This window comes from Hippocampus bargibanti, linkage group LG03 (assembly GCF_051943395.1).
Source record: "Hippocampus bargibanti isolate YZ-2025 linkage group LG03, ASM5194339v1, whole genome shotgun sequence".
Taxonomy (NCBI): Eukaryota; Metazoa; Chordata; class Actinopteri; order Syngnathiformes; family Syngnathidae; genus Hippocampus; species Hippocampus bargibanti.
Window position 1 is genome coordinate 387,484 of NC_142736.1, and position 16,635 is coordinate 404,118.

General features: G+C 44.6%; 1 protein-coding gene across 1 annotated transcript in view; it reads left to right on the forward strand.

The window, feature by feature from the left end:
• Nucleotides 1–16,635, forward strand: part of LOC148899900 (ephrin type-A receptor 6-like) — a 49,884-nt gene that overhangs the window by 11,789 nt on the left and 21,460 nt on the right. Inside the window, exons 4-8 of the mRNA XM_088991401.1 lie at nt 7,311–7,375; nt 13,364–13,492; nt 14,258–14,407; nt 15,046–15,207; nt 15,297–15,525. Of these exons, the coding sequence (XP_088847527.1) occupies nt 7,311–7,375; nt 13,364–13,492; nt 14,258–14,407; nt 15,046–15,207; nt 15,297–15,525 (735 nt within the window). The remainder of the gene's footprint in view (nt 1–7,310; nt 7,376–13,363; nt 13,493–14,257; nt 14,408–15,045; nt 15,208–15,296; nt 15,526–16,635) is intronic.

Genomic DNA, 16,635 nt, shown 5'->3' on the forward strand with positions numbered 1-16,635 from the left:
ACAACATAAATACAAATAATAAATATTAAATAGAAAAATAAATAGAGACAAATAAATCAATAATCAAATAAATAAATAGATTGACCGATAAATAAATAGATAACATAAATAAATGTATCCTTTGAATGTAAAGTATAAATGAAATGTATTATAAATATATACATAAAAACAATTTTTTGTCCATTTTGTTTCATCAGCATCAAAAACAACATAATTACAATATATAAATAAAATAAATAGATAGATAAACAAACATACGGACAAATAAATAAATAATCAAATTAATGAATAGATGAATAAATATATTCATAGATTAAAAAAAACATTTTTTGTCCCAATTTTTTCTTCTGGGTTTAACATCAAAAACAACATAATTACAATACATAAATAAAAATAAAATACATAGATACGCAAACTTGCAGACAAATAAATACATAATCAAATAATAACATAAATAAATAGATACATATTACAGATAGATACATAAAATAAAGAAATAAATAAAAGTCGACATTTTTGTTGGCCCAAATGTTTCATTTCACCAGATGAATTTGTTGTTATGCAGCTCGGTCAGCCTTCCTCAGTTAGATGAGGGAGGTCAGACTGGGTATCTTCATCAGAACATCACCGTGTGGACCTCGCACGCTCTCCATGGGCTTTTGTCACTTTTCTTTTTTTGCACCCGGCAAAACGCTTCTTAGGTTACTTCATGTAAAATGATTATCATTCATATTTTTTAATATTTGAATCAGTATGATGATGGTGATGAGTATCATTATGATGGCGAGTGCTACTGGGATGCTCCCCGGCTCACTCGTGACCCTAAAAAGATGGCTGGCCCGGTGTCAAAATCCACTTCTCCCTATCTTTATTTCTATTTAATCTTTTGAGAAATGGGCCAATACATTTTGCGTCAGTCTCCGCGTCGTAATTGTTTCAAAGTGCTCTGGCATCGTTATCCACAATCCAAAGTCAGCGATTGTTGCCCTGACAGGCAATGTGAGAGTTAAATGGAAGCCTGTGACATCTTGTCAGCTTGGCCAATACTTTGGACGTGCCTGTTGCCACCCCGTCGGCCATTTTTCTTGCTGGCAGACGTTTTGTTGGTGGAATATATTGCCAGCGTCCATGAAAGATCATCATCATCATCATCACGGCTTGCTCTCACCAAGCACGCGCAGTTAAGCGGCCTCCTTCATGTCAATCTCGTCTTGAAAAAAGTCCCACTTCACCCCTTCCTCTCAGGTCACTCGAATATTCCTCGCCGTCGGTTTGATGTTTAGGATACACGTTTTCAAAGCGGACATTTGGCCCGAGCCAAATGTCACTGTCTCCTTCACTTCATCTCAGCGTGCACATCATTTGATGTCAGTGGGCCCCCCCCTCGCAGAACACGCGTCTGCCTGCTTGCTTGCTTGCTTGCCTGCGTGCGTGCGTTAGAGACAAGCTTTAAAAGGACAACCGACACCAGTTTTTTTGGGGGTTTCCTAACTGACATCAGAAAAGCGTTTGAGAGCATCTCAAATAGCCAAAACACGCAAGCTGATATTTTGAGTCAAATGCAAAACACCAATAAAATGACTCCAAGTGTCCCAAAACTGCCACAAAATGAGCTCGGAACTGGGCAGATTCACAAAGTCCCGCCCCTTATTCGTGATGTCACTATGAGTCACACTGCCTTGCTCCAGAATCAAAACAATGGCTTCAAAGAGTTCAGATTGGGAGAAGATGCTTTCTTGTGACTCATCCACTTATGAATAGGATTCAAATAGTTGTGAAGAGGAAAGCACTCACTGCTCATCACTTTGCTGCTGTGAAATGTAAATTTCTCCACTGTGAGACTAATAAAGGCATATCCAATCCAATCAATGTTTGCAATCCATTAAAGAAGTCCTTCCGTATCAATTGGAGCCGTCTGGACTCCAATGTAGCGCCTAGAAAATGCACAAGATGGCGCACAAGCTTCGTTACTTAACTTACACCTTATTTATGCGTGTTAACAACACGATCAACACGGTGTTTTCAGACAAAAAAAAGTACCCAAAATGCATTGTGTTTTGCTTTGTCGGGCAGGGGCGTTCCCTACGTGTCGTCACTTAGGGCATCGTCATCAAGTGGAAAACAAGACTTCTGGAATATTCAGCGCAAGTCTTAAAAGGTCAAATCTAGCGACATGCGCTGGAATCTTTGTCAAATACGCTCAGTAGAAGTCATTTCAAGTCATTTTACAATGAATGAATAAATAAATAATTCAATAATTCAATAAATAAATGCAAGAATCGATTCAATAGTGGCGTTTCTTTCAAGTCATGATTTACAAAAACAAACAAAAGAAATGACCAATACTACATGTTTTAGAAGGCAAATGTAAGACACAAATTCCCCAAACAAGCACCAGAAACAAAATCATAAAAATACAAATAAAATAAAATGGAAAAAATGAAATTAAATTAAGAGATGACAAATAAAATAAAATTCAATCAAATAGAGCATGCGTGTGATTGTGAGAGCAGAGTTGCAGAGTTGCAAAGTGAGGGAGAGCGGCTGAGAGGAGAAAAAAAATATGAAGAAATCAAGGCAGAAATATATTTGATCAACCAAGTGATGGGGACAAAAATGTTCTCCTTAGTTGGGGAAGTCCTTTGAAGAAACAAGCCAGCCGTCCGGGCCGGCCGGGCCGGGCCAGAGCAGATCAATGCCAGAGTTCAATGATCATTACCGAGCGGGTGTTTCTCACACTTTGTGATGGAAAGTGACTGGCTCGCATTATCTTGGCACTTAGGGAGCCCGGATGCTCACACTCTTATTTGAATTAACTGCTCGCTCTTAAAAGAAGAACGGGGGAGTCATCGGTACAAAGGATGCCATTGATCGGAGAAGGTAAATAAATTGAGCGAGTGTCACCATCTTAATTGCATTGATTTTTTTTTTTCCGGGCGTCACAAAGTTTGCCTCACCGTGAGAACAAACATTGGTGCTGGTCTCCATTTTGGACTTGTTTTTTGCCTTGTGATTCTTGCTCCACTTTTTGTTGAGACTCTGCAAGAGATTTTGAAATACATAACACGTGTCATATGTTTTTGTTATGGTGAAATCATTCAGTGCCATTCACAAATTGTTTCGGGAATTGAAAATATGACATACTTCGGGTTAGTTTTTTTTCTTGCTTAGGTGCCAATAGAGCACTGGCCAGACCTCTGACAATGTTTTTTTTTTTCCTTCCACAAGGGGGCAGCCTTTCCCTTTTTTACATGTTAGCCCTTTGTTCCAGCTTCAGCTGTTGTTAAAGCGCTATATCAACCAATACGTATTGCATTGTATTTTGGACATCTGCCCTCATTTCAAGGTCATCTAAGTCCAGACCCGTATTACTTAGTCTTTAACTCTTTTTTTCTGATGAAAGAAGAGAGTCTAAGGTTTCTAACGCCGCCTTGAATGTTAATGTCGTCCTAAAACTCAATATTCTGTGGGTCCTGCAATTTAAGTGAAAATGACAAAAATCCTGGCACACATTTTGGCACATCGTCTGACGGTAAATGACACAAATTATAAACACAAATTAAAGGGCTAGATTGTTTTTGTTCACCAATTTTTCACTTTGCGTCCCAGTAGCAGTATGCTAAGTTGCTACCTGTGGCTAAGGGTCTTTCTGTGTCAAAAAGCGTAATTGTGGAATGATGATCAAGATGCAGCGATTTTGTGCCATCAATTGTCTACGTTGCAGTCCGTTCCACAACAAGAGTTATTGTCTCCAAATAGAAATCGGCATTGCATTGGCATAAAATATATTGCTCACTTTCTAAAACGGATCTTTTTTTTGGGGGGGATCGTAGTGCTGCGTTCGGAAACCTAAATACTCCTCCAAAGATGAGACAGTTGGACAGGAGTTACTGACAACCGTACTTGACTGACTTTAGTACTATTTAGAAAACAGGGAGTATTCATCAATCACATACGGAGTTCCACAAGGCGCAATCCTCGTCCCATCTCTTATGTTGAGTCCGAATTTTCAAATTTCTAATTCCTGAATAAATTGGGGAATGAGTGAACCTGACCGCAGCTTGTGGACGCCATATTGTAACAGAGGCTATTCCTATTCATAAGAATTATAGATCATGAATTATTAAAAACAAAAAAAAAATCATCAGTATGAATTTTTTGGGGTGATGCGCCGCCGTCGCATCTACAAATGCTGTTTTTAGCAATGACCCGAGAAGAGATATTGAATGGTAGCCATTTGCGATAATTGACGCCCGTGTCGCTGGTTAAAAGCGCCAAGTGCTGCAATCTCATCCGCCGCCGCCGCCGGTTTGGCTTTCGTCAAAGCGCGGCGGGGTGGCGAGGGGAGGGGAGGGGAGGGGGGGAGGGAGGGGAGGCTATATGCGACCCAGAGTGGCTCTCTGTACTGTACCTTCCATAACAGCGGGAAGACATTTATTTTTAGCGGAACGGAATCGCAAGTGGCGCCTTTCCGCACAATTCTACCACACGTGGCCCGGAAATGCCTTTTGCGTCTCCGCTCGGATGACGTTTTATTGGAAATGTCGCGACAGGTTCAAATATTTATCTTGAAATTATTTTTTTTTCAAAATCATGAATGAGATAGTGGTGTGCGTTGAGTGAGAGAGAGCCGTCCGAAAAATTACATGATAATGACATCCCTTCTTGGTCAAAATATATATCACAATCATCAGAATCAGAAAACCTTTATTCGTCCCACAATGAGGACATGTGCAGTCCACAGCAGCAATTTGAAAGGGGATGGGGTCATAAGGGTGGGGAGGGGGGGCGGGGGGGTTGTAACAACAACTTATATGTAAAAAAAAACAAACACACACCATGGAAGCACTTCTGAATGATTTGGTCAAACTGAAATGAATGTAAAAAAATGTATCAACAACAAATTTTCATTTTCAATGAATGTGATTTGACTGCGCACATTTCAAAATTAATGCCAGTGATGATGTTGCAAATATCATGTATGCAATATAAATATAATGTTGCTGGCCTTTTTTTCAACTTTGTGATAGATGCACTTGCTGTATATTATTGATTTTTTTATTTATAAATTCATTAATGTTTTTTTATTTATATATTTGTGTATTTATGTATTCATGCCTTTATTTATGTGTTTATGTGTGTATTTACGCATTTATTTGTTTATTTATTTCTCTATTTTTTATCATATGTACAGTATGTGTATTTATTTGTATATTTATTGTTTTTAATTTTTGATTTATTGATCAGTGTGTTTATGGGTGTGTTTTTGTTTATCTATATATTTATTTGTATATTTATTTTTTGAATTTTTGATTTCTTGATTAGTGTGTTTACGTGTGTGTTTTTGTTTATCTATGTATTTATTTATGGATGGATGGATTTATTTATCTATTTATTTATTGAATTGTTGATTTATTGATTAGTTTTTCATGTGTATCTATTTATCTATTCATGTATTTATTTATGAATCTATATATCTATTTATGTATTTATTTATTTGCTTATTCATTTAATTATTTATTTATTTTTAAGTATTAATTAATTTATTTGTTTATTTATTCGCAATGATTTATTTATGTATTAATTGATGTATTCATTTGCATATTTATTTAATTATTTGTTTATTTATTTCTTTGTGTGTTCATTTCGCCGTATATTTATTTATCTATTTATTTGTCTATTTATTGATTTGTTGATTCATTGATCAGTTTATGTGTATGTTTGTTTATGTGTATGTTTATTTATGTATATATTTATGTATTTATTCTTCTTTTCCTTTCGACTTTTCCCTTTCAGGGGTCGCCACAGCTAATCCGATTGATTAGTTTATTTATATTTATTTATTAATTTGTATTGTTATTATTCATGTATTATTTATTGATTTGTACATGCACTTTATTTTCATGATGCACTGATTGAGTGTCCTTTGTTTGCACTCCACCCCCCCCACTGTGATTCCATCCACAATGGTGTGAAAGGTGCATTGTACTTGGCAAGTGCTTCATTTGGTGCTTGTCGACATCATTCTTCAATAGCTGGCCGATTGGCACGACTTCCCGTTAATTACTCGTCGTCCTCTTGGAATGAGAACAACGCTTGGCACAAATGTTGCTTCAGATGGACCACGGAGGGAGGGAAGTGATTATTAGGGAAGACTACAAGGACTTTTTTTTCCTTCCTACACCCCAGTGATGCGCCTTGGCCAACAATATAAAAATAATAATAATAATATCACTTTGTTGGATTAGGTGTTACTCCAGAATTTGCATATTTGCAGTCACGCGTCACTCTCCAACATTGGTTCATAAAGTCAACATGTGTAGCGACAACCACATTTCTGGAGTCAATGGTGTCAAACTGGTGGCCCCGGGGGCCAACTCTGGTCCGTCACTTGCTTTTACATGGCCTGCAAAAGCAAATCACAACTGTCAAATTTAGATGCAAATAAATGCATAAATTAATGCATAAACACATAAATAAATAAATAAATAACCGCATACAAAAATAAATAAATAAATAAATGCCAACATTTGAAATGGTCTCAACCTTTGAAATGTCGATATTTTTGTTGTTGCTGACTCCCCTTTTCAAAATATGATGATTAATCGCGGGGCACTTTTCATGAGCTTTTTACAGACGCTCCCCTACTTACGAACACTCGAGTTATGAACAAGGCTACATCCGAACATTTTTCCGGGTATGTCGAAAAATGTTCGGACATGGATACTGTAAGTTCGATTTTGTATTCCGAATAGTGCTTTTTTCCGCCGCTAATACCGATGTGAACGAATTCACCTTGCGAACGAATTCACCTTCCAAACAAATTCAACTTATGAACGACTGTTTGGAACTTATCTCGTTCGTAAGCTGGGGAACGTCTGTATTATGCATTTACTTGAATTGAGTACTGTATGTCGTTTGCAGCGCCAATGTGAATCGTTCTATCTTCTCTTTTTTTCCGATTTGATCCACACCTCCCCATCGGAGCTTTTCACAGGAAAGTTGTTGTCATCCTGGCATTCCCCGTAGATGGAAGTCGGTTGTCTATTAGCGCAACGTTGTCCTAGACCTTGAAAAGAGCTGTTATTTCACCCTCGGTTGAATCCGTTAAGGCCGTCATTGACAGCTTGTTAAGTATTGTCTGCTCTCTTACCTTTTTGTCCTTTGCATTTCTCTGTACCTTTCCCGTTCGGCTTCTTTTGCACTCGCCTTGTTGGTTTTTGCTGTATTTTGACCCCTTTTGCCGCTGCCGCTGTCTGTGCTTTTTTCACTTTCACCACCATTTTACATAACTGTCTTTCTTTTTCCAGTGATTCTTTTGGACACCACGGCGGTGTTGGGCGAACTGGACTGGAAAACCTATCCTATCAATGGGGTGAGTTACAATATCATGAATAAATAGGCAGATTGTCACGTTCCGGCGGCGACAGTGGCAGCTGGCGAGCAGGAACGTGTGGTATAAGCGGTGGATCGTAGAGCAGGACAGAGGCGTGGGTACCGGCAAAGGATTTATTAACATAAAGCGCGGGTCCGAAAATACGCGGACCCGGTAACAACTCGTGAAACAAACTAAAAATGACAACTGACAATGTTAGTGGGTGAGTGGCGGCAATCCACCCAACCACACTAACCAAGAAAATAAAGTGGCACACGAGGGTGCAAAACGACCTACGACGCGGTGCAAACAACAAACGCGTTCGTGGCTAAAATCATTCCTCGGGCGAAGCAAATAACGTACTGGTAACAAGTTCCACGTACTAGCTTGGCGTAAGGCGAAGTATCTTCCGACGCTGGGTGGATGCCAGCGTCGGGTTTAAATGTCCACAGTTAATGAGGAGGGAATTGACAGCAGCTGGCGAGCGGCGGGAACGGAGGCCCCGCCCCGCTGTCAACTGGCTCATGACAGTACCCCCCCCTCAACGGACGCCTCCTGGCGGCCCGCCTGGTTTCGACGGGTGAGCCTCGTGGAAGTCCCTCAGGAGCGACGGGTCCAGAATCCAGGTTCGCGGAACCCATTGACGGTCCTCCGGTCCGTAGCCCTCCCAGTCGACCAGGTACTGGATGCCCTTTCCCCTGCGGCGTGAATCCAGGATCTCCCGCACTGCGTATGCCGGTCCTCCGTCCACCATCCGCGGGGGGGGGGGTTGGGCAAGAGGGGGGGCCAAGGGGCTGGACTCCACCGGTTTGATGAGAGATACATGGAAAACCGGGTGGATCTTCATGGAGGCGGGCAGCCGAAGTCGGACCGCGACCGGGTTAATGATGGCCTCCACAGTGAAGGGGCCCGCGAAACGCGGACCCAATTTGGGGTCTGGATGGCGGAGAACTGGGGGGTGAGAGAAAGCCTCTCTCAGCAGCCGGAACGCGGCGTCCGCTTCTCTCGTCCACCTGAACGGGGTCTTAGTGGAGGTGAGTTGGGTGAGGGGGAGGGCTTTCCGGCTGTAGTCCCGGATGAAGCGGCGGTAGAAGTTGGCGAACCCCAGGAAGCGTTGTAACTGCTTGCGAGAGGTAGGTGTGGGCCATTCTACTACCGCTTCGGTCTTGGCTGGGTCAGCCCGGATCTGCCCCCGCTCCACGATGAAGCCCAGGAAGGATAAGGAGGAGGTGTGGAATTCACATTTCTCGGCCTTGACGTATAGTCGATTCTGCAGCAGCCGCTGCAGAACTAGCCGGACGTGCTGGCGATGTGCCTCAAGGGACTCTGAAAAAATTAAAATGTCGTCCAAATACACAAAACAGAAAATATTCAGAAAATCCCTCAAGACATCATTAATGAGGTTCTGGAACACAGCGGGTGCATTGGTGAGACCAAACGGCATCACCAAGTACTCGAAGTGTCCCAGAGGTGTCTTAAATGCGGTCTTCCATTCATCCCCCTCTTTGACCCGAACAAGATGATAAGCGCTCCGGAGGTCCAGTCTAGTGAAGATGGTCGCGGCCTGGAGGGACGCGAAGGCGGAGTCAATCAGTGGGAGCGGGTATTTGTTCTTTATAGTTATTTCGTTGAGTCCCCGATAGTCCACGCACGGACGCAACGATTTATCCTTTTTAGTGATAAAAAAGAACCCCGCTCCCAGAGGTGACCGTGATGGCCGAATGAGCCCGGCCGCGAGCGAAGAGTCAATGTAGTCCCGGAGAGCCTGTTGTTCGGGTTGGGAAACGTTGTACAGACGAGAACTGGGAAACGGAGCGTTGGGCTGAATGTCAATGGCGCAATCATAGGGACGGTGCGGTGGTAACGACAGGGCGCGGTCCTTGCTGAACGCCTGTCGTAAGTCGTGGTAACAGGGCGGCACCCCCTCTAGGCTAATCTCCTCCCTAGGGTAGCTGTGAGATGGTGCCGGCCCACCCGCGGCCGACCGGAGGCAGTGAGCGTAGCAGAGGGGGCTCCACCCCTGAATGGTAGGTCCGTCCCACGAAATGGCCGGATTGTGGGTCCCCAGCCAAGGTAACCCGAGCACGATGGGAACCGAGCGTGAACGCATCACGAAAAACCGCCGGTTTTCCACGTGATTGCCCGAGAGTACGAGTCGAAGCGGCACGGTTTCTTGCGTAACCTCGGCGAGTAACCGACCGTCGAGATCGAGTATGCTCCGACTCGCCCCCAGCTGAACAACCCGACACCCCAACGCCGACACGACGCGCGGGTCTATAAAACAGCCGTCGGCCCCCGAGTCCACTAAGGCCCGAACGGACATTGTCCTGGTGGGACCGTGTATAACGGCATCCAGCTCCAGTCTCCGCGACGTGAACCCCCCCGCGGACCTTAAGGGAACCCGTTGCTTGTGTGGACGGGGTAACTTGCAGTCACTGGGGGTCTTTCCGGGAAGCCCCCAACTGGGACAGTCCGGGGCTAGATGACCCAACTTGCCGCAGAGCTGGCATGCCGGGCCGGTGTTGCGTCGCTCCGGCGCCCGCTCAACGGCCCTTTCGACCCCCATCTCCATCGGCTCCACGGCCGCGTGCCCCCCACGCGGAAAGGTCCGGGCACCCCCTCGGGTCCCTGCTGGCGGCTCGAGTTTTGCCTGGGCAGCCCGCTCCCGGGCCCTGTCTCGCATCCGGTTGTCCAGCTGCAGCGTGAGGGAGATCAGCTCGCGAAGGCTGGAGCACTCGTCGCGGGTAGCCAGCTCGTCTTTCAACGCCGCGCTGAGCCCGCGCCGAAACATCCCTCGCAGCGCACGGTCGTCGTACCCGCTGGCGGCAGCCAGGACGCGGAAGGCGACGGAATACTCCGCCGCCGATCGGCTACCCTGCTGGCAGGTCCACAGCTGGGACTCCGCTGCCTGCCCACTCACCGGGAGATGGAAAACCTGCCGTAACTCGGCGACGAAGTCCGGGAAGGAGGCTCGGAGCTCCGGCCGAGATTCCCAGACGGCCAACGCCCAAGCGGCTGCGGGTCCGGCAAGCAGGCTGGTGACGTAAGCCACTTTGGCCGCGTCCGTGGTGTATACGGAGGGTTGCTGGTCGAAAACTATGGAGCACTGCAGCAGGAATTGCGCGCAGCGCCCGGGCTCCCCTCCGTAACGGGTGGGATGTGGGATGTTGGGTTCGCGGCTCAAAGTCTGGGGAGGGACGGCCCCCGCGACGAAGGCGCCGCTGGCCTCAAGTCTATCTACCCGTTGGGCTAACCGGGTGATGTCGCGGCGGATCTCCGCGATGGCGGGCACCACTTGGCCGAGCTGCTCCGCCTGCTGAGCGAGGACGGAGAAGATTCGGTTACTGTCCGCAGGATCCATGTTGGTCGGAAGATTCTGTCACGTTCCGGCGGCGACAGTGGCAGCTGGCGAGCAGGAACGTGTGGTATAAGCGGTGGATCGTAGAGCAGGACAGAGGCGTGGGTACCGGCAAAGGATTTATTAACATAAAGCGCGGGTCCGAAAATACGCGGACCCGGTAACAACTCGTGAAACAAACTAAAAATGACAACTGACAATGTTAGTGGGTGAGTGGCGGCAATCCACCCAACCACACTAACCAAGAAAATAAAGTGGCACACGAGGGTGCAAAACGACCTACGACGCGGTGCAAACAACAAACGCGTTCGTGGCTAAAATCATTCCTCGGGCGAAGCAAATAACGTACTGGTAACAAGTTCCACGTACTAGCTTGGCGTAAGGCGAAGTATCTTCCGACGCTGGGTGGATGCCAGCGTCGGGTTTAAATGTCCACAGTTAATGAGGAGGGAATTGACAGCAGCTGGCGAGCGGCGGGAACGGAGGCCCCGCCCCGCTGTCAACTGGCTCATGACACAGATATTTATTATTTAAAGGGTTCATTTTTACACTTTTGCATATTTACACTTACATTTAGAGCCATTTTTGTTTTTACAGTATGAAATTTACAGCGTGAAGCGTGAAAGTCAAGACAACAATTGAAACGGATTCAAACCATTTTATTCACACCAATGTTTGTTTTGAGCATGTAAAGATAAACGCAGAATAAAAGACTTGTCATTTTTATGACCATATTTTCCGGGTGTATAAGGCGCACCTGACTATAAGGCACACTTTCAATGAATGACAACAGTTTTCCAAATATAATATATAAATATAGGCTTATAAAAAAAGCAAAGAAAGAAGAAGAAATCACAGTTGATTTCGTTCTCATCAATCGGCGCATCTTTATGAGATCACACTAAAATGTCACCCCATCCAAAAATGTCAAATTTCAGACACGAAAGGACATGCTGGCCAATGTGTGCATATAAATACATACATACACAAATAAATAACTACACAAACACAGATAGATAGCTTTAATTCCGTTGCATCTCAAAAGCCACCTGTTTAAAATTGCAATTTATATGTCGCTCTCTCTTTTATAATTGTATTTTATTTATTGTATTCTATTTGTGATTGTATTTATTTTATTTATCATAGTATCTATGCTTGTCTGTGACTGTGGCATTGAGAGCTTTGAAAGGCGCTAAAAATGAAATGTATTATTATTATTATTATTACAATTGTTACAATTTTAAAAGAGATAGATAGATATGCATATTTAATCTTTTACAGCAATATGAAGATACAGGAAAAAATGTTGTTCTACCTCAGAAAAGAAAATCTCTGTCAAAACAAGTCATCACGTGCACCGTAATTGATCAAACAAGAACACAAAACGTCAGCGCGCAGATTGACTTGAAAATCAATAATTCATCACCTCGGCGGAGATTTAAGATGATTTTCATACTGCGTCTCGCTCTCTGGTCTATAGGGAGACGATGACAAATTGGACGGTTGTCATTTAAATCTCGCTTGTATTCGCCAGGTTGACTTTCCCTACGCTTATGATCGACAAAATGGCGGCGTGCGCGTACGTTCGTTGAACTGCATCTGCATATTTACTCATAGAGAGCCTCTAATGAAACATCTCACATCTTAATCACATTTGGGCGTTATTAGCTTTGTGATTCATAATCTGTCAAAGTTCACCTTTTCAGCTTTGCACGTCGACGCTTCTCAGCACGTCGCGAGGCGAATGATGAACCGCGCCGACAAATAATCACCGCGTCGTTTGGGCTTCTGTCACGGGCGCTGCGGTTCGGCCTCAACGCGGCTTCACGTTGAAGTCTTATTCAGTCAGAATGGTGACATTGACACTTTATTGCTCGTGTTTATTAGTCAAACTGGGTTGCAACAAATATATATAGAGTGCTACCTCGGCTTACCAACGCTTTCTTTTACCAACGTTAAATTTACGAGAAATAATCTTGGCATACAAACAATTTTTTGGGAAGCAACACACGGAGCGCCACAATGAGTGGCGTGTCCTTCGCGAACGAGCCGATTCCTGAATTAGTTTGGTTTATTTTTTCTTGCACGGAAGGGGTGCGTTTAAAGCTTTGACCACACCTCTGGCAATGTTTTTCCCTTCCACGAGGGGGCAGCATTTGCCTTGAGTGCAGCCGCCCGCATTTCAAGCTCAGATAACTCCAGACCCATATCATTTAGGAATTAACTCTGATGAAAGAAGATAGTTTTCTTACGCTGCATAGACGTCTGTGAAAGCTCTCAGCGGTACAGGAATGGTCCATCGATGAAAAGGTTTCTTCAGCCGTCATCTGGACTTCTTTGAAGGTGTCAAAGAAGTCCAGATGACGGCTGAAGAAACCTTTCTATGCTGCATAGAATGTTAATGTAGTCCTAAAAGTCAATCTTGTGTGGGTCCTGGAATTGGAGTGACAATGACAAAAACCCTGGCACTGGATTGGACACATTTTTGCAGATCGTCTAGCAGCGAATGAGTTAGTATTGAAAATTCAACAGCAGCAAACCTGCAGCGTCCGTGGATTCCGTTTTTTTTTTTTTTTTTTTTCGACACAAAATAATGACATTGAAAAATGCCCTTTTTTCTTTCGCCGCAGTGGGATGCAATCACCGAGATGGATGAACACAACCGACCGATTCACACCTTCCAAGTTTGCCACGTGATGGAGCTCAACCAAAACAATTGGCTCCGTTCGGGATGGATACAGCGACAAGCAGCGCAGAGGGTCTGTCTGACCCGCCATTTTTACATTTCTTCATATGTTATTTTCTTCTTCTTATTGGCTGTGTAGCACACTTTTACACACCTCGGCGTTGAAGGATAAGAGAGATGAATCATTTTCCACATCGCAGTGGTAGTTCCACTTATGAAATTATTTGGTAACTGGAAAAGTTTGTAAATCGAGACGCGTTTTCCATGTAAATGCCCTAATTTGTTCCAAAGTCCTCGTTCGTTCCTAATTCACATCGTGAAGCATCGATGACATTTTTTTCTGGGTTATTAGCATCGGAACATATAGATTTGTAACCTGGCTAATGAGCTCTTCCTGTGAGGGAGTTTCAAGTCCTAAATCACTCCTGTGTCGAAAGAGTTTCCCAAGTCCTAAGTTCTGTCCAAGGCCAGATCTCCGAGATGAAGATGACAGGTTAACAGTCTGTGTTCAGATTGACCCCAGCCCATGTGCGCCTTTACTGTGGGCCTATTGTCCCGTTGGCCAGCTAAGCGTAGGAGTTGTAAATATGATAACTTCTTGTTCTGTCTAATCTCTATCAGTGATGAGCATTTACGTGAAACTATCGGAACACTTGCTAGAGTTTGGGTAGAGGAACCGCAGAGTTTCATATCTTTCACAACAAGCAATCATTTCCCATTGAGAAGTTTTGTAACTTGAACATTTCGCATGAGTAGAGGTAGAGGTACCACTTTTTTTGGGGGAAACTGTTGTTTTCCAAAGAATCCAATGCTGCTTCTTCTTTCCGTGACCCGCTAGGTCTACGTGGAGCTTCGTTTCACTCTGAGAGACTGCAACTCCATTCCTTGGGTTTCGGGTACCTGTAAGGAAACCTTCAACCTCTTCTACCTACAGACAAATGAACCCTTGCCCTCAGGGACACGTTTCCGGCCCACTGACTATGCCAAGGTTAGAATCCCCAAAAATGTATCCAACACACATACACACAGAATCATTTTCAAGCATTTATTCTCAGTTATTTGCACATTTTCCCATTTGCAAATGTCCCTATTTGTAGGCTAGATTAGAGGAGATGAGCCGTTATTTGTGCAACCGTGGAGAAATTTACATTTTACAGCAGCAAAAACCAAAATACGGGAGCTGCTGTCAAGGCAGCCACTCTCGCGGCGCCATCTTGAAGTCAAAAGAACAAAAAAAAAAACATAATAATATAACAATGCAAAGACACAGTCATCCAATTTTAAGCACTTTTGGCACCATCTTTGTTGTATGAAGCAGTTCTCGATGAAAAATGAGAGGATCAAAGCGTCCTTTTCACCAGTGGATCAGGTGGAATGTGCACGTCGGCTATAAGGTAAATCTTGAAAGCAAACAAGAAGTTGAGACGTCCATCGACGAAAAGAAATTGTCTCGCGTCTCCTGTCCCCACGTAAATCCGCTTCAATTCCAAGCCGCTGTCCAACAGCACCAACCTTAGTGCCGAACAAAGCGGGGCTGTGAAAATGGCGGCCATGACAGGCCACAAAATGCACAACGGGACTACGAAAGGCTTTCTGAATCAGATCCTTCCTGATTGTCGCTTGAAGGTTGACACCATCGCGGCAGACGAAAGTTTCACTCAGACGGATCTCGGCGATCGCGTTCTGCGCCTCAACACTGAAATCAGGGAGGTTGGGCCGTTGACGCAGAGGGGCTTCTACTTGGCCTTCCAGGACGTCGGCGCTTGTATCGCGCTCGTCTCCGTTAAGGTTAGCCCAAAGCTAACCAATCCCCCCCCCCGCTTTATTTGAATTCTATTTTCGGCTCGTCTGACCCAGCTTGAGTTTTCTTCCGTCAGGTGTTCTTCAAACGCTGTCCGTCCACCGTGAGGAATCTGGCGGTGTTCCCTGACACCGTTCCGCATGGGGATTCTTCTTCTCTGGTGGAGGTCAAGGGCGCTTGCGTGGAAAACGCCGAAGAGAAAGACACGCCCAAATTGTACTGCGGTGCCGACGGCGACTGGTTGGTGCCGCTGGGCCGCTGCGTGTGCGGCATCGGCCACGAAGAAAAAGATGGCCGCTGCCAAAGTAAGAACTACTTTTTGTTGATCTGGAGCTTGCCAGAACAAAGTGGCAAAGTGAGGAAAGGAAGACGTAGAAAAAAACATACAAGAGCTGCAGTAAAGGCAGCCGCTCTCGCGGCGCCATCTTGAAGTCAAAACATAAAAGATTGAATAACAAATAATGTGACACAGAACGGTCATCCATTCCAGTACTTCTAAACCCGTTGACCTTCTATTGAGCCTGTCGGCGGAGAAAATGTCAACCAAACGAAGGGAAAATAGCACTAACCTCGCATCACCTTCATCGACCTCGCCGGTCTTCCGCTTCTGGTCGGGGGACGGACTTCAAGAAACTGCCTGTCCCCAAAGGATCTTCTCCGTTTCGTCCCGTCACTCCTCATTTCCTTTCACTCTATTTGGTACCTTGTCCTTTTAATTTGACTCTTGCTATTTATTGCGAGTGCAGCCATACCTCGGCTTAGCGACGCTTTAGCTCACAAACCTTTCTCCCTACGAACATTACGAATCTTGCCATACAAACTAGTTTTTGGCAAACGAACCAAACCACATAGAGCGCCACAGTGACTGGCGGACTAGTTTTCATTGAGTGCAGATGTGGTTTGTTATTGAGTGGAGTACTTTTGCTATTATGGTACCGAAAAACAACCCACCACAGGCTAGTGTTAACTCGAAGAGAAACAAAAGAAAATGACGGTCGAGCAGAAGAAGGAGATCATCGAAAAACACCAACGAGGTGTGCGTTTGTGTGACTTAGCGTCCCAGTATGCTAAGTCGACCGTTGCTACCTGTGGCTAAGGGTGTTTCTGTGTTGTCTAGGCAACAGTCTCGGGCAATAGAAGAGGTTGAAAAACTTCTGTTGATTTGGATGAAATGAAATGTATTATTATTATTATTAACGAAAAGCAGCTACGAACGCTGAACGCTGAATTTCAATGGGTTGTCTTTTCCACGAACTGATAGATTAGTAACCTGGCTAATGAGCTCTTCCTGTGAAGGATTGGGCCAAGTGGTAAATTAGTCCAGGGCCAGATGACAGTTTAACAGGCTGTGTCTGTTCACCTCAGATTGACCCCACCCGGATTTTCTGTGCTTCCATTGTGGGCCTTGTGTTGGC